The 24112-nt window shown below is 44.2% G+C and overlaps 1 protein-coding gene across 11 annotated transcripts in view; it reads right to left on the bottom strand.

Annotated features, from left to right (window-relative positions):
* Positions 1-24112, bottom strand: part of LOC128328567 (uncharacterized) — a 39948-nt gene that overhangs the window by 3300 nt on the left and 12536 nt on the right. For 3 of the 11 annotated variants that reach the window (XM_053258697.1, XM_053258687.1, XM_053258698.1), the window contains 3 exons: positions 9462-9510; positions 9028-9165; positions 3030-3387 (listed from right to left, as the gene is read on the bottom strand). In XM_053258697.1, coding sequence (XP_053114672.1) covers positions 9104-9165; positions 9462-9510 — 111 coding nt within the window. In that variant the 3' untranslated portion in view covers positions 3030-3387; positions 9028-9103. Of the gene's footprint in view, positions 1-3029; positions 3388-3412; positions 3851-8466; positions 8492-9027; positions 9166-9461; positions 9511-15553; positions 15782-17565; positions 18026-21421; positions 21958-24112 lie in introns of those variants that run through there. The other 8 variants (XM_053258689.1, XM_053258691.1, XM_053258690.1 and 5 more) reach the window with 8 other exon arrangements.

The raw sequence follows: 24112 nt of genomic DNA, 5'->3' as shown, positions 1-24112 counted from the left end.
GTTGCCAAAACGAATCACCCTCTTGCCCTCCCAAAATGTTTTGGAGCTGAAATAAATCATCCCTATTTCAGCTCCAAATAATTTGTTGTTTCGGCCCTGCATTTTGTGTCCGATAAAGTGCTGCTCCTTCCTCCTCCATTTTGAGTTCTGACATCTACTTGAATTTCCCACCTTTTTGCCTCCCATTGACTTCAATGCAAAAAGGTCCGATCTGATGTCTACTTGAATATTGGGTCCCAGGGCCAAAATAGTGGGGTGGGGTGGAGGTGGAGGCTACCACCCAAATTGGTGGAGGCTACCACCCAAATTGCAGAGGAATTGGGCAATTTTTGCTTGGGATTGTGAAGGAATGAGGCTTGAATCTTCTCTTGTTGTATATAAGACTTCTGTATTGCAATTGCTTTGCTTACTCCCTGAGGCTGTTCTCACTAGCACCTAAGAAATAGCTAAGGCATCCAAGCCTGGGCTTGGCTGCCTGTGAGAACCGCTGGGATACATGGGCAAACCCACCTACGGAGCCTGCCAGTTGGCTGAGGTTAAGGGTGCGAGTCTGCCCTTAACTCGGGCTAACTGCTTGTGTGAGAGTGCCGGTTGCTCCCAGCCGGTGCTGGCACAGGAACAGGTTCTTGGCCATTGCCAAGGGGGATCCCCACAATGCACCACACACTTGTGTGGTGCATTGTGGGATTTCCAGGGTCTGGGATGACACGTTCCGACCCCTGCACCTCTGCACTGCCTGGGGTAGTAGTGGACTGTCTGTGTGTGCGATCTGTGTGCCCAGCAATGTCTTGGTAATCATCTGCAGGGAAGGGAAGGTTATGCAGCCTTCCTCCCTGTCCACCCTCTCAAATGGTTATAGCAATGGTCCCCCATGTTAAAAAGCTGAGCAGGGGTCAGAAGTTCACAGTTCCTGTTCTACAGTTTGGTTTGGGAGGGTGAATTTATAGTTACTGTCTGTTTCCCCACCCCACACGGAAGCCTTTCTACCTTACCTAACTTTGAATAAGAAAGAGGTTTGGAAGGCTGTTTTAGTAGACCCAGCCAGGGGAAAAACAACAACAAAAGTCTGCTTGGTGGCAGTGGTGAAGCTTAGGATCACGGGACTGGTTGAGTTATGACACATGGTAACAGCACGGTGAGATCTGTGATAGGGATGGATGATGTTGGTTGTATAGATTCCTTCTCATGGGATTTTATTATCTTTAATAGTTGTTACAATGGTTTATGGGAGTAGGTTTGCTATATAGGTAGTTTTTAGCAATTTATATTTATTTAGATTTAGTTTTGAAATGATATATAGAATTTCTCAAGATATGGTTTTATGTTAGATTGTTTACCAAGAGTTGGAGGCTTCAGTGTGCCACTGAAGAAGACCCTTTGTTGGGAGGATAAAAATGCATATGGCTACTACTACGAATACTTATATACCGCTCTTCAACAAAATTCTCAAAGCAGTTTACATAAAAAAATAAATAACACATAAATAAGATGGTCCCCTGTCCCCAAAGGGTTCACAATCTAAAAAGAAATATAAGATAGCAACAGCCACTGGAGGGATGCTGTGCTGTGGTTGGATAGGGCCAATTGCTCTCCCCCTGCTACATATAAAAGAAACACCACTTTAAAAGGTGTCTCTTTGCTCAGAGCAAGGGTGGCTACTAAGAAACACTGAAGAATTATCTCCTTTGAAAATCTTGATCTTGAAACTTAAGATTGTTTATGGAACATTACTCCCTGTATATGAAGATTACATCACACAGACTCCTCTCATGTGGAACTAATGAGTAACTTCTTTGGATTGGAGGACTTTTAGAATTTGCGACCTCATGGTCTTATTTGAAAAACTGTTTTACATGTTGATAATTTATATTTGAAATACGTTATCTAGCATTTTATATGTGATACTTTAGGACTGTAGTACCAAGTTATATCCCATTGTTAATGATTTTTTCTAATATAGATGTTTAGAGCAATTGTTATATAATTTTAAATGGTAATACTGTATATTAAATGAACATTTTATATCCTGGGAATAATCTTTTTAGTTGATGTAGGGTTTGGTTTGTTTGCAGTTCCTTCTTGACTCTCTGAAACATGGGCCAGGTCATGCTAGGGGCTAAGGGGGTGTATAGGGAGTCCTGGTACCAGACTCCATAACAGGCCAAGCAAATAATTTTTGCCCTGAGCCCCACAGAGACAGCCTTGGTTTTTTTGGTTTTGTGGTTGTTGGGGTTTTTTTGGGCGGGATTGTGGGTATAATTAGTTCGTTGCCTTACATTAATTTTATTTATACTTGCTTTAGCAATATTCAGTTCACAAAGCACTTTCGTTTCTTGATCTTGAGAACAATCACACTGCAAGAAAAAGTGACATGCTCAAAGCCACCCAGTGACAAGCTTAATGCCCAAGTCTAATGCTGAACTTGGGCCTTTCATCTACATTATTATTTTCTTTGACAATTCATTGGTGCATACAATAATCCTGAATGCAAGTCAATATTATATGACAGTGCAGTAAAAACAATGGGAGTTTTTGGCTGGCTGAAGTAAAATTTGGTTGCAATCCAATGCGGAAGCTCAGGCATACGGGTTTTTCATTATGCTTCTCCTGTTGCACCATTTGAAGCTTTATATATTTCATAATTCTATTATGACAGCTTTCCTTTCTCTCCTGCTTCTGTGACAAAATTTCTTTCTAAAACATTCCAGCGTTTCATCACATGAACAATAGTGTAAAAATTGAATTCTGTGAGTCTGCTGAAGATTTTTTTGTGGCCTTTAGTGGCATTGGAACTTGGAGCCTCATAACAGTACAGTACTTTCTTCTTAAAGTAATCTGCTCAGAAGTTCAGTCGGCAAAAATCAAAATCAGAAGGGTGTCATCCTTGTGGTGACAAAATTAGGACGAGACTGAAACATCCTCCCACTCTGCTTTGCATTCCAAAGTCACCTGTAACACTGTGTATTTAGCATGGCATAGCTAATGAGTATTGCCATGGTAACTCTGTAAAGACAATATACCAAAGCTCATTTTGTTTTCCTGGTAAGTCACTTTATTACAGTCTAATTAAAAAAGGAGAGCAGTATGTCCGACAAGCAGAAAATGTACAACAATATGAATTATTGTAAGATGAAAATGGAAGCTGGCCTCTTTGGTTTCCAAGAGAATGTCTGCTTCTATTGAAGACAGTAATTATATCTAGACATGAATGCTACCCTACACTGCCAGAGAACTGGCAAACCTCCTTTTTTCATTCATAGCTCCTAGAATGCCTGTTAGTGACTCTTCAGTGTAACCTGCGGTAAGTCTTGTGTCACCAAATGATCAAGAGCTCATGCTGCATGACAAAAGGGACTGTTTTGAAGACAATGGGTAGCTATTAAAAGACTGAAAGGAAAAGAAAGGAGTGAATGAGTAACCCAGAAGGACTCTTAATTTACTAGGATGGTTATTGAATTTAGTTGTTCAGGCAAGTAGAGCACAAGGCAGGAAAAGCGCCACAGGAGGTGTTGTGCAGCAAGCATAAATTGCAGTAGAATGAACCTCTAGAGAGTAGCAACCGCTGAAGACTTTTGTGATTGTAAGTGAGGATCAGTGTGGCTGAGTCAGGTCTAAGTCCTGGTTCATATATTTTAAAATCCCCTTGTGTGGTACTTCCCCATTGTTGCAGCCATCTTGGACAAGTTAGGGGTGAGGCAGGTTATCCCTGCTGACATCCCTTGGGATCCCCACTCATACAGTTTCCTTCCCTCAGAAAAGAGGAGAGTAGGTCTTCCTAGGAATTGGGTGCTAGCAACACAGACACTTCTCCATGTGCCTGCGCAAGATGCTCTCTGCCTCAGTTCCCTTTCTGCAAAATATGATTAATATTTAATTAATAATATTTCCTTGCAATGTTGTTGTGAAGATATGAGGCTCATAGTAAGGATGCTCATGTGCAGCTGCAGGATCCGTGTGGATCCCGGCACTCCCACCCAGCCAAACCCCACTTTATATTCTGGCTATTAGTCGAGGTTAATGGTGCGAGTGTGCCCTTAACCCAGCTGCCAGGATCATGTGTGTTGCAAGCAGCACAAGTGCACACAGAAACAGGCACCCAAAGCACCTGTCTCCCAGGGGAGTCTCCCAATGCACCCCCAATTTTTTAAGGGGTGGGAGCACAAGGTCAAGTGAGGCTAGCATTCCCCCATGGCTGGAGCATTCCTCCAATCTATCCCAATTCCCCCAATGCATCATGTGGTACGTTGTGGAATATATGGCCTTCAGGCTACTCTCACAGTTATATGCTCCTTGATAGAATCAGGAATTCTGTCTGCTGCTCCACTTTATTGTGCTAAGAATAGTAATCTAAGGTAGGGATGTGCTCAGATCCTTTCGGCACCTCTTTGGAGAGGCGCCAAAGTTATTCAGCTTCCCATGGCTGAAACATTTTGGCGTTGGGCAAGGGGTAGCATTTAAAGGAGGCAGACAGGTCATACCTGCTCCTTCAGTGAGCCACCGCCGCTCTGCGCAGACCCATCACAGTGCTGTCATTCTTGAAATCTAGCTTGAAAGCAGCAGCCATGCTGCTGTCCCCTTTAAACTGCTGCACTGCACCGATGGGATGCTGCTCCCAGCAGCCCTTGCATAACATCAGTGCCATTTGCATGCTAAGGCCACGCGAAGGCTGCTGGGAACAGCATCCCATTGGTGCAGTGCAGCAGTTTAAAGGGGACAGCAGTGTGGCGGCTGCTTTCAAGTTAGATTTCAAGAATGACACTGCCATGATGGGGCAGTTGGTGGCTCACTGGAGAAGCAGGTATGACCTGCCTGCCTCCTTTTAAAGGTACCCCTCCCCATCCCCTGGGATATGAACAAAGCATTTCATGCACACCCCTAATTGAAAGGGGCAATCTCAGAGATTCTTAGGCAAAACAGGACAAACATTATTTCCCACAAGAAGAGGCAGATGACTCCTGTCTCTTAACCACACCTAGTAACCAGCCTTATGACTTTTGTGTTCTCCTAGATGAGCAGTTAGAGGAACGTGTAGGCCTAGACACCCCATCTTTAAAGAAAACAAGATGTTAGATTGCTCTCTTTCAAGTGTAGGATCCAATGATTCAATGGTAAAGGTAAAGTGTGCCGTTGAGTCGGTGTCGACTCCTGGCGACCAAAGAGCCCTGTGGTTGTCTTTGGTAGAATACAGGGTTTACCAGTGCCATGCATCATAGACAAATATAAGAGTAACTCTATTGGAGACTCCCCTTTGCCAGCTCCAGTTAAATCAGTATATAAACAAGATATACAAACCCCTCAGGATAGAGTCTTATATAAAACACAGACAACATTAATATCTCTCTCACTTGAGATAATTGGCATTCTTACAAAATAAAACCTAAACATGTAGATACCACAGACCCAAACCTTCTTGAGGTATCTAGCTGTTAGAAATAGGGGACTAAAAAGAGAGGATACTCAAATCAATAGGCTTGTGCCATGACAAATTATCACCATATGTCTGAGCCAGAAAATGGTAACTAGGACCCTAGATTACTCTGCGTAGAGAAATTCCCCTGGAATAAAAATAACCACAAGTCTCACAGATTTTCAGGTAAATATATATGCCAACAAATTCATCCTGGCCAGGTTTATTACTCTCTTTGGCCAGGTGATCATGGCTCAATTAATTCAAATTACTGACTGACAACCTCCGCTGAAAAAGAGGTCCATTTTTCAGTTTTATCTTGGAATATAGCTGGCTGGAAATCCCATAAAGGAGATGAAGATTTTCTTAGACTAGTACAAAAACATGATATAATTTGCATATAAGAGTCCTGGGTCATTGGAATAGAAAAGGATGAACTTTATATCCCAGGCTATAATGTCTGGTCCCTCCCAGCAAAACAATCAGAAACCAAAGGTAGACCAGCTGGAGGCTTGGCTATTTTTGCGTCATTAAGGGTGGGGGGGATCTCCAATACAGGCTTCTAGACTTTCAGGAGAGAATTCTGGCCCTTGTAATTAAAGCATAATCCTGGTTAATTTGAATATCCCACCTAAGAATTCAAAGTATTATTAGGATTCCTGCTGGGACTCTCTCTTCATCTTGGTTGTGTAACTAGATGAGTCATATCCCCGCACAGTTGTAACTTTAACTGGAGATTTCAATGCAAGAATAGGTAGTAACCATGACCTCTTGGCTGCAAAGATCAGTGCAGAAGCAGAAGATGATTTCTTTCTGCCTCTCAGAAAAGCTATGGATTATTTTATTAATGCAAATGGTACTTCCCTTTCTTCTCACAGGGGTATCAGCACTATAGTCTATGGACCGGGTCTCATGATCTGTGAGACCCGGTTTGGGGAAGTGAGTGGGAAGAGCGGGCTAAGCCCGCTCTCCCCGCTCACGAGCGGGGAGGGAGCCCTGGGCAGCCGGATCGGCCGCCCATATGATGGCTGGGTCCAAGACGGCGCCGGCGGGGGCTGCGCGGCCCCCGCAAGCCCCAGTATGCCCTGAGTGAGGGCATACTGGGGAGACCCTCGAGCCGGGAGGCTGCTTTTAAGCCTCCCGGCCGGGGGTCTACTCATGAGTAGGTGCGGCGTGAAGCCATGCCACGGCTACTCATGATTCTAAAAACCAGGGGTTCCCGAGTGGGTTACCCACTCTGGAACCACCGGGCTCGTAGCCGAGCCCGGTGGTTCTCACATATAGCAAAAATCAGGCTAGGCTCTCCTAGCCCAATTTTTGCTAATCATGTGAATGGCCCCTATGTGTGTCTACCTGTGACCTCACTTGAGAAGATGATTGACTTTACTGTAATACTGTATGGAGAGAGTGACCACCAACATATTTGTGTACAATTAAAACTATCCCTTAATTGCTTTAAAATTTTAAATTGTGTTTTAAATTTCTTGTTTTTGTTTTTAATTAATTTTTTTAAAAAAAAAAATCCTGTTGTAAACTGCCCAGAGATGTAAGTTTTGGGTGGTATAAAAATATGTTAAATAAATAAATAAATAAATAAATAAATAAATATTTAAATTGGTGGGCCCCATTATGTCATATATTTGACCACATAAATTGCACTGGTAATATACCATCAGGATGGAACCAAAGCATAATTATTTTATACATAAAAGGGGAGACAAAACCCTACCCTCCAATTACAGGCTAATAAGTTTGATTGATATAGTAGCAAAAATATATGCTAAGTATTTGCTTATTAAATTGGAGTCCTGGGCAACAGAAAACTATGTGTTCAGAGAAGAGCACGCAGGATTTAAAGTAAAGTGTGCCGTCGAGTCAGTGTCAACTCCTGGCGACCACAGAGCCTTATGGTTGTCTTTGGTAGAATACAGGAGGGGTTTACCATGGCCATCTCCCACGCAGTATGAGATGATGCCTTTCAGCATTTACCTATATTGCTGCTGCCCAATATAGGTGTTTCCCATAGTCTGGGAAACATACCAGTGGGGATTTGAACCAGCAACCTCTGGCTTGCTAGTCAAGTCATTTCCCTGCTGCGCCATTAGGTGGCTATGGGTAGTGGATATTCCACCCTGGATAATTGTTTTGTCTTAAATCATCTCATGATTTAAATGATTTGAACAAATATACTAGGAAGGGTAAGTTATTTGCAGCTTTTGTTGATCTGTGAGCAGCCTTTGACACCATTGATCAAGAGCTACTGTAGTCTAAGTTATCTCACTCTAATATTGATAATCGTCTCTTACTTCTAGTTAGAGCACTTTATTCTAATACTTTTATGAAAGTGAGACTGTCTTCTTCAGGCTCCCAAGTAGCAGAGGTGTGAACAAGGTTGTGTTCTGGCTCACTTTCTCTTCAATTTTTTTAAATCAATGACATTGTCCAATTTATGGAGGACAACCCCGCTCCCCACCAAACACTCAATGGTAGAAGTGTACCACTCTAATTATACTCTGATGATATGGTCCTTCTTTCTTATACCCAAGTAGGTCTTTGCATACTACTGGCCAATTTGGAGATAAAAACAAAGATTCAGTCCCAATTACTCTTTGGTTCTGAGATTTGGAGTTTCCAGATTTCCAATGAGCTGGATTGTGTTAAGAATTGAAGTTAAGAACCATATACTAGAGACTCCTCGATGCACCCCAGCCCAGTATTTACACTGGGAAACAGGATCCTATGTTTGATCTAGTAAGATCTACCAGCAGGCATTCAGTTATTGGCTAAACCTTAAAGAAATGTCAGAGTCACACATAGCAAAGCAATGTTACCTGGAACAACGAACTAATATTTGGCAGAGAAAGAAATTTTGATATCATAATATGATAAGTTTACTTCAGATATTTGGTTTCTCAGAGTTATTTTTCTCAGGGCAATTGTGCCCAGGTAAAGAAGTAATTTAAATTATGTACCAATGACATGTTGCTTCATACTGACCTATCATTTCTCAGATCAGCCTACTGATGCTGACCTTGTTGTTTGATCCAGTTTGAATGACTGTAGACTAATTGCATTTTCCAACTACTGCAAAGGAAATTATGCCGAGATAAAAATTAGAGGAAGAGTTTAGCAGATATGCTAATTGTATTAATGGATTTGGATGTTCCAGAATCACATTTCCATTATAAAATTTTACTATTTATTTATTTTTTTAATATTATTATTCTTAACTCATTTTATGGTGTGACTTCTTATTTTAAACCAGGTAAATTTCCAATCTTCATTTTATATTGTGAACCCTTGTTTTAAATTTTTGTAAATGTATTTTGTCATTTCACATTGTGAAGCCTTCAGTTTTAAGCAATATAGTGTTTGAACTTGAACAAATACAAATACAAGTTGCACCCTGTGGCAGAAAGGTGGACCCCATCAGACTGGAACAACACTGGATGGGTTGTTGTGATCCCAGGGTGGGAAATGTGATCCCAAGGTGGGAAATTATTGTGACACTCTTCAATTTGAAAACCCCCTTCCACATTCTCTGTTGCAATAGGTCCGTCTTCCCACAAAATAACATTGCCAGGGACCCTTGCTCCAATTAAATTGAAGTCCCCTTTTACCTGCTAAATCACAAAGATTCATGCCACCCAAGTCCAACTGGGAACAAAAATGTGAGGTGCTAATACTTCTTTGAGCTCAAAAAACTATCAAGTGGACACAGATCAACACGCACAGAAGAGCCTCTGCTTGACCAGCACCTATCAAAACAATATTTTTATTAATGCAGAATTGAAACACTTAACATCATGAATATAACACTTTAAATTGTACAAACATCAACACCCAATGCTTTCCCCCAGGAATTCCCCCAAATTCAAATTCCCACATTTCCCCAGGAATTCCCCCAAATTCAGCAGGGCCTTCTGTAGCACTGCCCAGAACTGGAACTGTGACAGTGGTTTCTCCTCAGAATGAACAAAAAAGCAGTTGCCTTCCACTTGGTGCATCCCCAAATAAACCCTCAAAGCTAAGACTGCAATGTTACATTGCTCACCTGGTGCAACTGGGTAGTCTGACCCCTGCCCTGCTGATCCATCTTGGACCTACACAGGAGAAGATAAGCCCTACTGTCAGTAAATGATACATCACCCAATTGTAAACAAGAGGACCTATTCAATCTTGGGCATGGCAAAGCTTCAGGCAGCTGAAATGCTTCAAAGATGATAACCAGATCTGTTACCCTGAACACTGCCATCTCCCAGGTGGAGAAACATAGTGCACTCAGGATAGAGTGTAATAATTCAGGAGAAACTGGCCTTCTAACCCCTGCTAACTGAGCAAAGAGGCACCTTTTAACGTGGTGATTCTCTTTTATTTAGCAGGGGGAGAGCAAATGGCCCTATCCAACCCCAGCACAGCATCCCCCCAGTGGCTGTTTCTGGTGTCTGTCTTATGTTTCTTTTTAGATTGTGAGCCCTTTGGGGACAGGGGACCATCTTATTTGTGTATTATTTATTTTTCTATGTAAACCGCTTTGAGAACTTTGGTTGAAGGGTGGTATATAAATATCCGTAGTAGTAGTAGTAGTAGTAGTAGTAGTAGTAGTAGTGTCAGGCACTGGAGGGCAAGCCCAGACTTCCAACATCCTCCTGATCCTAAAGTAGACAGTGGGCTCTTCCCAACCTCTTGCTTTTGCCTCAAAGGAAATAGCCAAGACATAGCCTGGCAAAGTGTGCATGGCCCTTCCAGATGACTTAAGATGAACTAAAAACTGCATGATGTTTTCAGGTGGAACTGGTCATAACTCTCCAAGATCTACCTGTTGCCCAAAAACATTGAAAGCTGCCACCTTAGTGGCATAACTTGCACTGGTGCTTGGAGCCAGTGACACATTGATTGCCTAACATGCCTCTTATCACCAAGGCTCCAAATTGCTTCCAGGAGTTTATCTGGCTCTACCATTGCTTCCAGAATGAGCTCCCTGAAATGCCCTACTTGAAAGTGAGATAGGATATCTGTGGTCTCATTCCGTAGGCCTGTTTAGGGTTAGGCCAAGCCATAATGTTAAAATGGAGAGGCCACATGCCAGGCCACAATGTTAAAATGGAGACAACATGACACAAAGGAGTTCAAGAGAGAATTAACCTGGGAGAATGAGAGGTTTGTGCATTGATGACATGAACAACCACCTGGTTTTAGAACCAAAAGTGGACTGGGGAGTTCCTACTTCTGCCTGAAGATGCACTGCTACAACAATGGGGAACAATTCGAGGAACATCAGGTCCCTGGTCAGCCACTTCAATTGCCAATGCTCCGGCCAACTGGCTGAAGCCCACCAATCCCTTACAAGCATATAAGTAGAACAGATGAAGGCTACGTTCAGCTTCTTTTGATTTGGCAACTCTTACCTAGAACACATTCCCATGTGATGCAGGGTTGAAGGGTATCCACTTGTTAGCATTTGGGTTACAAAGGGGTGCCACCTATATTTTGAGTGGCTGACATCTTGAAATAACATGGCAGATCATCAAACAACCATAAACAATCCATCAGAGTTCTTTAGGACAATGTGCTGTGAATTTGGTTTGCATCTGAATGTCAGCACATGAATTACAAAAGGGTATTGCCTATACTTTATGTGGCAGTCATTCCGAAGCAACATTGTGGATCAGAAAAATCGTCCCTGTTGGGGTCCTCATGTGGCTGAGGACCCAGTGTTGGCACTGCCCTGTTGGGTAGCCCAGGAATTTTCCCTGGGCTATTATCCAAGTAAAACGGGGTGAACATGCTCTTCTACTGGGGATTCCAGTCATGTGTCTGCCTGCAGCACGAGCAGACACAGAGCTGAGCATCTAGAGTGCTTGGCTTGAGCGTCCCTAGAGTACCCAGCTTGAGATGGAATCTCCCAATGCACTATGCTCCTTGTGCACTGCATTGTGAGACTTCTGGAGGCTGGGCAGCATTTTCCCGGCCTCCAGAATGCCGCACCACATGCCACAGTGGCAATCACAGCACAAGAGCATAGAAGATTGTGTAGGGAAAGATAGGCATACCCATGCCTTCCCCCCAGCCGTCTCTAGCCACCAGGGATTTTTATCATATGAACAACCTTAATGTTTTTCTTAACAGAAAATGACTTGGTGGAAATGCCTTAAAAAAAAAAAGTTTGTTGATGAACCAGCAAACCAGGCAGTAGGCTCAATTGGTCTCTTAAGCCAGATTTGAAGCATGGTTTGACCTAGTGAAAATGCAATAGAAAAAGCAGATTGCAAATCTCTTTGACATCGATAGAAGGCTGCCTACATGTTAAAGAATATATAAATCCACTGGTTCCAATATATGCGTATGTGAAAGTATCATTGTAAATTATTAATGCTAACATTAAATTCAAAGGCATTTATGGCATTAGGAAAATCAATGCATTTTATATCTACATAATTTTTCCAAGCCAGAAGCCCTGCCAGTTTTTGATATAAATTGAAAGCAAACTTCTTAGTATGAAAACTGTAAAGATTTGATTTCTTTGGGGGACATCCTTCTCTTTCTTGATTATAGTTAAAACAAACCCTTTTACAGCAGAAACCTACAATAAAGTCTCAATTGAATTTCAGTTAGAGACAGCAAACATAGTCAGAGACATTCAGAATGCACGGAATGCATGACATGCAAAAGGTGGAATACAGATGAACTCAAACACCCAGCTTCTCTAGAATGCTTAGTTTAGTAGCAGTGGTTTGGGATATACATTACTGAACATAATACCAAAGTAAGTGGGCCCTTTTGGACATAGTGTGAAACCACGGGTTGAGGAACCTGAGGTTAATTCTTGAACTTGGGAATCATCATACAGACGATCTTCCAACCCAGGTTGGGTAACCTCTGGTTTCAGGGCAGAGGAGCCACTCCCTCTTCCTGGTCCGCTGAGGCCACATCCCAGCAAGCCCTGTAGTGCTCGTGTCACCAGACTGCAGGCAAGGTGTCAGCACTTCAGCAGGGCAGCAGCCACTGGCCACAATCTTCAAGGGGGCATGCCCATTGCGATTGTGCCTTTTTGGCATGGATCACCCACCCTTGCCAGGGAAAGGGCATTTAAACCCTTTTAAAATGGGCATTTTAAAGGGGCATTTAAACCCTTTTCCTCACATCACTTGCACTACCACCCTCTCAAGAGTCCCGCAGCCAGCCTCTCACAAGCATGATTACTGGTAACGGGGAGATGGAGAGGGACACTATTTTTCTGTTACTCTGGGAAGAGAGCAGGATGACTTTCTAGGAGGGAATATGTATATGAGGGCAGGCAAAGGATCCTGGGGGTCTGGTCCATTATGACAAAGGATGCTCTTGTGATGGCTGACCTGGTCCAGGATCCCCCAAAGAACTCCTGCCCCCTTGTCAGCTTGCTGGCCAGGGATTAGCCCTCTTATGGGTCCTCTGATCCACTGCAGACTAGAGGCTCCATCTGCTTCAGGACTCTGTTGGACTGCGTCCTTATGAGTTAGGCCATCCAGCTATAGAAGGTTCTGTTGATGTTTGCCCCTGGTATATCTTTTTAAAATATATCTGATACTCCTTGTCTTCCCCTCGACACTCCACTCCTGTAGACACCCATGGAGTCCAGGCCACTCCATGAGTCTGGCCGTTTCCTGTGGGCTCAGTCTGGCAAGATCAGAGATGGCTCCTAGAACACACTCAAAATTCCCCGGCTGAGATTGGCATTTCAGCATATGCAGATCAGATGCTGCAAGGAATTGTGGGTGAGAGGAGCCCCTGTTTTCAGCAATCCCTGGCAGGTTGGGTGGCCATGCTGGGCAAAAATCAACATGCATATGTGCCAAGGGACGACCAAACTGCCAGAGTGAGCAGTTTCAACTACTGCTGTCTGCCATTCTCCACAACCTGGAAAGTGTTGGTGTGGTAGCCTTCCTTGGGGCTTGGTGGATCTAGCAATGGGGCTGGGTGGTGACAGCCCTCCATCCCACATGGATGTCTGTGTGGCCTACCACTCTCAAGAGAGAATAGTCCTTGGGACAAAGGGCACCATCACACATTATTAGTGATCCAGCCCCTGAAACATCATCCCGGTATATCCCAATATGGTTCTTCTAATGAGTAATGCCAGAGATTGCATGCTTGCACCCAAGGAAAAGGGACTGGGCCCCTCTTCCCCTACTAATTTGTTCCAAAAAATAAAAATAGAGCACAGCCACTCTAGAATTCCAGGGACTGCCTTTCAACCCAGACATCACTCTCCTGGCATGTGGTTTCTTAGTTGGGAAACAACTGGGTTGACCAGTTTATGGTGCCACTGGGACTCCATGTGCTTGTGCAAATACTTCTTCATCACTTGATGTGTGGCGACCTCTCCACGAAGTGCCAGTCTTGTCATCCAGTCCTCTTTTCTTTCAGATTGCCAAAGTGGGGGAAAGATGAGACACTGGAAATCAAGCATCCCCCAATGTGGCTTTTCCCTTTGGCATGCTTTGAAGCTTGGGATGTGGCAATGTGGCGTCCCTGTTGCCAGGCAACAACTGGAGGAGTGTGGAGACCTCGGAGAGGTGGCCAGCCAGAAGTGCAGCAGGCATAGAGCTGCCGCATTTCTGGGCTGGTCTGAGCCACCCTCTTTATGGTTTTGGCAGCAGCCACAACACAAAATCCAGGTTATGGCAGCAGCAGAATTTGGATGACATGTTGCCACCTTCAAACCTCACGTTGGAGCAGTGAAACTCACTACGAACTGAAAGTCCAGATTATGGTTTCAGCTTGAAAACCTCGGGTCACTTTTGTGTTTTATGCATTCTGTTTCATACCTTCAGACAACCAAGAAATGGAACATCTGACTCATTTGCCTACAGTTTGGCATTATGTGAGAAGGTGGCCAATGTCTCATTTTTGATACAAAAGTGAGTGTGTGATTTTCATTTAATTATTTGTAATTTTGAAAAATGGAACAACCCATACTCATATCTATGACTAACAGGAATGTATTTTAATGTAATACATTGAAATGTAAGTGTAGTACAAATCATATACACTGGTAGTGGTGCCCTAGAGTGCCTTCACATTGCCTTTTTCCATAGTAGGAGCATCTCTTTTTCACTCAGGGTTGATATGGATGATACTATGCTGAGACATGATAAAGGAGGAGTCATATCAAGAGTGCACCCATTGTAATATCTGTGGAAGATATTCCAGCATGCTCCTGGCATGTTTTTATGGGGATGTGGGGGCTACTAATCTGTTTAAACAAGTATGTAAACAGTGTGTGTAGAGGGGCCATTCAGATAATAAAGGGACATGCTGAGACAGACTGTGTTAGGATGTCCTCTACTGAAGTCATGATGGGCATTTCTGGTTTGGAGTATGAGTTTTGTAGCGCTTGTTACTATAAGCGGTAGCAATAGTGGCAGGACTAGTTTTGGGGTTCATGAAAGAAGCAGGAAATTTTGGATCTCCTGGACTTTGACGGGAGGACACAATGAAACATACATAGCATAAAAGAAGAAAAAGCACTAATGAATCATTTCTGCATGAGATTTAAAAACAAGATATTAAAAAAGGGTGGTGTGGGATGTTATCAATATGATGATAACACCCAAATCTATTTCTCCATGTGAACTTCATCAGGTAATGGCTTTATTTCCCTAAATGCCTGCCTGGAGGTGATAATGGTTTGGATGAGGGAGAACAAATGGAGGCTGAAATAAAACAAAATGAAGGTATTTATTGTGGGAGGTTGGAACATAGGAAGTGTTCTTGATCTGCCTATTCTGGAGGGAGTTACACTCCCCTGGAAAGAGCAGGTATGTAGTCTGGGAGTACTTCTGAACCTAAATCTCTCCCTGGCTTTTCAGGTTGAGGCAGTGGCCAGAAATGCTTTCTATCAGCTTTTACTGATATAGCAGCTATGCACAGAATGGGAAATGGGTGGTTTACTTGTTTGGGGAAGTGAAAGCAGGGAAGTTGAGTGTTATATCACCAGAATCTGGAAACAAGCAATGTAGAACAACGTCTGAAATTAATTAATCTGCAGTTATTTTCTATAATAGTTTACAATGTAATCAGAACTCAGTAAAAAGTAGTTAACAGAATTATGTGGTGACATAAAAGGAAATACATTGCTGTCTGCTCTCAACTGCAATGAACTCTTATGAGAACCAGGGCAATGAAGCACGGAAAGCAGAAGGGAGAGAGTTCAAATGCAGGAAGTGAGGGCATATGACATGCAGTTGAAAGAACAGTAGAGCAGTCAGTGGGAGTTTGTCCTCCTGCAGTACAGAAAGTATCTTCACAAGTCGAGGCATTTCAGCACAATAAGTCTGTTTAATCCCCAATGAATGATATAACGTGGTTTTGTGCAAGGTGATCCTCATTGCACTGTATCAGAAGAATAAGCAGACTTTAAGGTAGCAGAACCGTTTCCCCCCCTCCACCTTGAAGTCTACCAACTAGGGTTAGATACAAATAGTGGCTCAGGAGAGCAGATATACTCTTAGAAATAAGGAACAGGATGTGTCAGAGCACATGCTCATCCAATACATTTCTTTTTGTATCAAATTAGAATTTACAGCCCTTACAACCTTTTCACACAAAAATCTACTTCTGATTTTTCTTCAAATTTTATTTGTTTCAGCAGCCTAATTTCTTTGGGGGGGGGTGTTTGTTGGTGCTGTTGTTAAACAATTGGTAAACTGAACCTCTTTCTACTCTTTTGCAAATCTCTGTTGCAAAAAAGATTTGTTAGTAGATGCAGGTCTACTTTGTGTTCACCCCCACTTTGGCAGCGGGATTATGGCACCAACATTTTACTTCAATATTGATGTAAGGTTCCTCTACTAAATAATTTCTGAAAGGCTGTGATCCTGTACCCAACCACATATATGGATGTCAGTTCTTACAACTAGACTCAGGAATGCAACCTATCCTGGCTACATACATAAGAACTATCATGAAAGAATTCAAATGGACATTTGTGTGCATAAGTGTCTGTGGGCCTGGTGTCTAACGGAAGCTCTGTAATGAATGTTTCAAGGATGTCAGCTAAAGGCCTTATCTATCTAATAAATACCAAATTTCTTTGTCCTCATAACATTTTTTGGGGCTATATATGTGTGGAGTGCAATATAGGTATGTCATCTGATCAAATTGAGTGACAGACAATCTGGAAAGCAGGGCCAACTATTTCCGTTAATACTAATGTAAGAACAATATAACTTAAAATCGTGCCAAGGCTTTGATGTTGACCAATGTTCCTGCCCTGAATTCAAAAAATGAAAAACAAATTTTGAAATCTTCTCCACCTGTAGTTCAGATTATAGTCTCCTTGGGGGTAGGGACCTATCTTTTGTGATATGTACATTGATAGTGCTATATTTAGTAATAATTAATATCAGGAAGACAATGAGGTCATTCACATGACCTCATGCCACCACTCAGGAGGGCTGGGGGCAAGGCAGGAGCTCGCCTGCCTTCCTCAGCAGATGACCATCTTTGCCTCCGTTGTGCAACATGCCCACACAAGCAGCGGCATGGCGGAGGTCAAAGCCAGGATCAGGAAGAGGAAGTAATCCTGCATCCCATAGTGCCCCATGCCAGCAGCCAGCACTACCACACACAGCTCACTGCCCCAAATGGTGGCAGGCCAAGGGGAAGCCTTCTACCCGGCGGCGATCACCCAGATTAATGCCTGCCGAGGTAGAACCCCATGGTTCATTCTACCTCATTAAAATGCTGGGTAGAAGAACAGGGCTACCCTTGGCTGGAGCAGCTGGGAGAGGAGGACTCCTAGTGCTCCAGATGACACGAACTGCCGGGGTTACCTCAGGCAGCTTGTGTCATGAGAATTGTTGTCAGAACAGCTCTATTTTGGGGGCACAGAGAGCACCCCCACCATGCTATTGGAACTGTGGGATCACATTCTCTATTCTGGATACTTCAGATCATGGGATCATGAACTTTTCACCTGCCCATATTTGACACAGCTGGTCACTTGATATGAGCAAAGCATAGGGCAATGCATTCCAAGGTCATGATAGCTAAGACTACAAGGGGTCATCCCCAAACCCCTCTCTTTATCTCAAGAGAGGGCAATCAACCAGCAAGTAGACTTAATTCAAAAGGTACACCTTAAGAGAAGAGAATACTCCATTTCTGCAAGGGAGATAACCTTGCCAACACTCTCTGCTGTAACTCAGATAAGAGCAAGCGTTTCCCAACTCACCATTAATAGCTGGATCTGGCCTCCAACCAGAGTGGAGGCAACTCATGAAAATCCCAAATCATATAGCTTTGCACCTGGAGTGTCATCACTGTTTCAAGATAAGCCTTAAGCCTGGCTATTCACACATACACAGCCACAATCTCCTCTTATCTTTTGTTTGGCAAGTCACACCCAAGACTGACTGGTTCCTGTAACTATGAACTTCGTTGTTCTACCCGGGTTTCTGCCCCTCCAGGAAGCGAGCTTGGCTTGGGAATTGTCTTAGAGCACATTTTCTTAGTATATGGCCAAGCCACATGGCCTCAGAGTCTGCATGGATTTGTACCCCGCTGGTTCTCAAGAGTGCAAATGGTAGTTCTTTGCTCCTTGACCTTTCTTCTTCCTGTCTTCCTGCCTTTTTCCTGCAAGGAGACATAGGAACATAGGAAACTGCCATATACTGAGTCAGACCATTGGTCTATCTAGCTCAGTATTGTCTTCACAGACTGGCAGCGGCTTCTCCAAGGTTGCAGGCAGGAATCTCTCTCAGCCCTATCTTGGAGAAGCCAGGGAGGGAACTTGAAACCTTCTGTTCTTCCCAGAGCAGCTTCATCCCCTGAGGATGAAGTGCTCACACATCTTGCATTGGTCACACATCAAGTCTCCCATTCATATGCAACCAGGGCAGACCCTGCTTAGCTATGGGGACAAGTCATGCTTGCTACCACAAGACCAGCTCTCCTCTCAGACCTACCAGTGCACTGACCTGCAAGTGCACCAAACACACCACCAGACTAAGGATAGGTAAAACTAACCTTCTGTCTCTTTGAGTGCCCTTGCCTCCCTTCTCTTCTCTATATTCCTGCCTCCAAGCACTTTCTACAGCAAGCCTTAAACTGCAGTTTGGACTCTAAGCTAAATTACCTCCAATGAGAATCTTGTTGAAACTGTCAGTTAAGATTTTGTTGCCTTGCCTAAATAACGTTTGTCTTCCTGTATCCCCCCCCCATTTATCCTTAATGAAACTTTTAAACTGCATTTATGCCTCCTCATCCTTTCCAAGACCATCCTTCACTCAAATTCCTTTTATCAGAATGCTGCCTGTCCCCCAGTTTGCTAGAAGCCCAGCAGAGGAGAGGTAGAGCCCATCTGCTTCCCATTCAGTGCTGCCTGGTGTGTGTGCCGTTGGCTACTTCTGCTGTTACCTGCCTGCTCCTTGTTTCCCCTGTTGGACTGCAGCCTCTGTGGAACATCTGTGGGGAGTGTGTGCAGGACTGGGACCAGGGGTAAGTTACTCAGCAGTTCCTGGTACCATCTGCCCAGCTCTGGGCCTTTTATAGGAACACTGCCTGTGGCAGCGGGCCCGCCACCAGCGGGGTCACCACAGAAGGGGAGACACAAAAGGGGGTTGCCCCTTTGGGGGAGTCACTTCAGGGGATGGCGAGGGCCAGGCTGTCTGGCTCAGGATTCTTCACAGGTGTGTAAAGGTGGGTGGGTATTTTAATCCGGCTTCTATTTTAAATCCAGGGTGAGTTTGGTTTTAATGTGCCTGGATCTTTCTGGATATGGGGAGACAGGGGTTGTATCTACTGATTATGGGGCAGCTATTTCAGTGGTAGAGCCACCTAATGGCACAGTGGGGAAGTAACTTGCTTAGGGAGCAAGAGTGTGCTGGTTCGAATCCCCACTGGTATGTTTCCCAGACTATGGGAAACACACCTATATCGGGCAGCAGCAATATAGGAAGATGCTGAAATGCATCATCTCACACTGCGTGGGAGGAGGCAATGGTAAACCCCTCCTGTATTCTACCAAAGACAACCACAGGGCTCTTTGGTCGCCAGGAGTCGACACCGATTCGGTGGCACAACTTTACCTTTATTTCAGTGGGGGTTGAGGATAGAAGAAGTAACACTGTCAGGTCAGCAGGCCGTTGCAGGAGGATGGAAATCAGAATCTTAATTGCTGTTTCCCCTTCTGGCTGTCTGCCACCTCTTTGACCTTGGAAAGTAATGCCAACCACCCACAGAGCCTTGCCTTGCTCCTTTGTTATGCCAGGTCAGTCCAGAATAAACCTTATTTCATTCATGATTTGATTCTGGATGTATCACAGAGACCTGGAATGTATCACAGAGACTTGGCTGTGGGAGACTGGTGGCCCAGTCTGGTCCCAGCTTCTCCCTCCAGGTTACTCTTTTGAGGAGCAGGGGAGGGGATGTGGCCATGAGGTAGATTGGCTGTGATCTATAAGAACAACATCTCCCTTGCCAAGATCCCTGTGGAAGTGTGTGACCATATGGAATGTGTGTACTTAAGTCTGGGGACCAGGGATAGACTGGGACTTACCAATCACCCCGCTGCCAAAAAGAGTTCCTAAATGAACTGATGGACTTGGTCTCTGACTTGGCATTGGAGTCTCCCAGGCTTGTGGTGGTGGGGAACTTCAATGTACACTTTGGGACCAATTTGTCTGGGGCAGCTCAGAAGTTCATAGCGGCCATGACAACTATGGACCTATCCCAAGTGGTCTTGAGATCGATGCATATTGCTGGTCACATGCTTGATCTGATCTTTCATGCTGATCAGGGTGGTGTTCCGTGGGTGGGGACTCCTGTGATTTCCCCATTGTCACAGACAGACCACCATCTGGTTAAGATTGGACTCACGACCACGTCCCTCCTTCGCAGGGGCAAGGAGCCCATTAGAATGGTCCGCCCAAGAAGTTTATTGGATTCAATAGGATTCCAAGAAGCCTTGGAGTTAAATCATTCTGGGTTGGCTCTGCTGGTGACCCTGTCAACACTCTGGTGGCGAATTGGAACAACCTACTCACCAGGGCAGTGGACACAATCACTCCTAAATGTCCTCTCTGACCTGCTTCAAAACTGGCCCCTTGGTATACAGAAGAACTACGTGGGCTGAAGCGGTGAGATAGGCGACTAGAGCGCAAGTAGAGAAGGATTTGACTTGAATCCGACAGATTATAGAGCGCATTTGAAGATCTATGCTCAGGCGATACGTGCGGCAAAGAAGTGATTTTTTTCCACCCATATCACATCTACAAGTTCACATCCGGTGGAGTTGTTCAGGGTTGTGAAGGGCCTAGTGTGTGCCCCTTCCCCCTTGAATCAGTATTTGGAACCAACAATTACTCGCTGTGACATTTTTAATGAGTTTTTTGTGGGGGGGAAATCTCTTGTATTTGGGCTGATTCGATTCAAGCTCCACAGTTGTTACAGTGTGATGCCAAGGGGTCCAGCAGCTCCTCTTATGTGATTACCCTGGATCAGTTTCAGTTCATGACTCTTGAGGATGTGGACAAGTTGCTTGGAATGGTGCAGCCTATGAAGCCACATAATGGCGCAGTGGGGAAGTAACTTGCCTAGCGAGCAAGAGGTTGCTGGTTCAAATCCCCACTGGTACATTTCCCAGACTATGGGAAACACCTATATCAGGCAGCAGCGATTTAGGAAGGTGTAAAAGGCATCATCTCATACTGTGCAGGAGATGGCAATGGTAAACCCCTCTGGTTGCTGCCCCAGGACTATGGAATGTGCCTCCCTATTGAGATACGATCCTCCCTATCTCTGACAATTTTAAAAAAATATTTAAAAACCCACCTTTTTACTCAGGCTTTTTCAGCTTCTGGATAATTTATAGGTTTTAATTCTGTGACTGATTTTTAAATTGTTAGTTTTTATTTTTTTAATGTGTTTTATATGTGTTTTTAACTGTTCTATATCATTGTGAACTGCCCAGAGACATGGGTTCGGGGCGGTATACAAGTGTGATGAATAAAAATAAATATGTGGCAGAGAGAGGACGCATATTTATTTATTTATTTGTTTATTTAATTCAATTTCTATACTGCCCTTCCAAAAATGGCTCAGGGTGGTTTGCACAGAGAAATAACAAATACATAAGATAAAGAAAATGGATCCCTGTCCCCAAAAGGCTCACAATCTAAAAAGAAACATATGATAGACACCAGCAACAGTCACTGGAAGTACTGTGCTGGGGGTGGATAGGGCCAGTTACTCTCCCCCTGCTAAATAAAGAGAATCACCACATTAAAAGTTGCCTCTGCCAAGTGCATAATTGCACAGCCATCCACCAATGCAAGTGTCTGTCCTGAAGCCACGTTGGCACACCTGGCAACAGCACAGGAGGCTCCATCCAAATGGTGTGTTGCAGCAGTACAGCTCTGTCCAACTGGGAATGCTGGGAGTCGGGTGGAACTATCCAAGTGCTGCATGAACAGATTCTCCCACACCATCACGAGGCGCAGTGCAATTTCTGGATGGATGGACAGGCAGCTGCACAGTATGTAACATAATGGAATTCACAGCTATCTCTAAAAGATACCAAAGTAATCAAAGCGCTTCAATTAAAAATTGATACCATATCATTTCCTTAACTTCAGCTGTCACAACGACACTGAAGTTAAGGAAATATAGAATCATACAGTAGGAGGGGCCCAATGATTTGCCTAGTGACTTTCTCACAAGAGAGAGTGAGGGAGAGGGGGAAAGGAGTAGAATGAAGGAAGGGGGAGAAGGAGGGAGGCAGAGCAGTTTGGTCAGGGTAGGGGGGAGGGATCAGGAGGGGGAAGAGAGGGGGAGAGGAGGAGGGGAGATGGAAGGCAGGGCACGGGGCAGAGTAAGGCTGTGCGCAGCCACCCAGAGGTGTGATTTGGCCCCATTAGTCAGGTTTGCCCTGCCCCCCTTCGATTAAGTTTCACACCCCGGGCCTAGTGTATCCCACTCAATATCCTATATCAAAGGCATCCTTTGATAAGAGCTTTGATAGCATTAAGCCCTGGAGTCCTGGCTAGGAGTGACACAAAACCAGCTGGCCTGGTTCAGTTTGAGTCCGAACTGGCCCGAAGAGGCACCAGTTCAGTTTTGTCCCCCATCGAACCCCTCCCCCATTTCGGTTCAGAGGGTTCATGGGTCATTTTTTTTAAAAAAGAAAGATTGTTAGTGCTGGTGATTCTCCAAGGTTCCCCCGGAGGTTCCTCCTCCCCTCACTGTGCCAAAAACCACCCTGTTCGGGCATTCTTCGGCCCTTTCCAGGCCTTTCCCGCTTCTGACAACCATTTTGGAGGCCACCGTGCATGCTCAATGGGCCTCTCTGTCGCCTGGGTTGTGGTCGGCCATGCAGGGGCCCATTGCACATGCACGGTGGCCTCCAAAATGGCCACTGGGACAGGGAAAAGGCCTAGAAAGGGCTGAAGAATGTCCAAACCAGGTGGTAGAGGGAGCAGTTTTGTCCCAGTATCTATCTATCAATCAACAGATTTCTATACTGCCCAAAACTTGCATCTCTGGGTGGTTTACAATTAAAATCATTTAAACAAAATCATTAACATTAAAATAAGTTAAAACCCAATATCAAAAGTATTAAAACTATAAATGCAGTAAATAAAAATAATAATAAATCTAATTAAAAGCCTGGGTGAATAAATATGTCTTCAGTGCATTTTTAACAGTTGCCAGAGATGCGGAGGCTCTTATTTCAAAGGGGAGTGCATTCATAGGAACATAGAAAGCTGCCATATACTGAGTCAGACCATTGGTCCATCTAGCTCAGTATTGTCTACCCAGACTGGCAGCAGCTTCTCCAAGGTTGCAGGCAGGAATCTCTCTCAGCCCTATCTTGGAGAAGCCAGGGAGGGAACTTGAAACCTTCTGTTCTTCCCAGAGTGGCTCCATCCCCTGAGGGGAATATCTTACAGTGCTCACACTTCTAGTCTCCCATTCATATGCAACCAGGGCAGACTCTGCTTAGCTAAGGGGACAAGTCATGCTTGCTACCACAAGACCAGCTCTCCTCACTTCCAAAGCCCAGGAGCAGCAATGGAGGACGCCTGTCCCCAAGTGGCAGCCAGATGAGCTAGTGGCAACTGCAGACGAACCTCTCCAGACTATCTTAATGGGTGATGGGGCTCATGGTGAAGAAGACGTTCTTTTAAATACCCAGGGCCTAAACTCGTTAGGGCTTTATAGGTAATAACCAGCACCTTGTATTTTGCCCAGAAACCTATTGGCAGCCAGCGTAGCTCTTTCAACACAAGAGTATCATGGTCTCTCCTAGATGACCCAGAGACCAGCTTGTTCAACTCTGAGGGATCTAATGCAGGTTTCTTTAAAGGAGGTCTAATAATTGCCTCCTTAAGACAAGGAGGCATCCTGCCCTCTCTCAGAGAGGAATTTATAATTTCCACCAAACCTCCTGCCGGAGGCGTATCTAGGGAAAATAGCGCCTAGGGCAAGCACTTAAATTGCGCCCCCTGGCCAAACATCTGACACCCATCTTTCAGATAACTTTACCATAATATTAGCTGAAAAATACAAGTCAAGCTCATTAATCTTTTAATATTTCAAAAACTATTTAGCAGTGGACATAACTAGACCAGAAAATGCTGGAAAACTACAAATTTCAGTATTCTGGGGCTCATGAAATACGCAGATACTATGTGGAGGTCTACTTGGAAAACTACACAGAAG

The sequence above is a fragment of the Hemicordylus capensis genome, chromosome 5 (assembly GCF_027244095.1).
Source record: "Hemicordylus capensis ecotype Gifberg chromosome 5, rHemCap1.1.pri, whole genome shotgun sequence".
Taxonomy (NCBI): domain Eukaryota; kingdom Metazoa; phylum Chordata; class Lepidosauria; order Squamata; family Cordylidae; genus Hemicordylus; species Hemicordylus capensis.
This window is presented reverse-complemented; position numbering and strand designations above follow the sequence as displayed.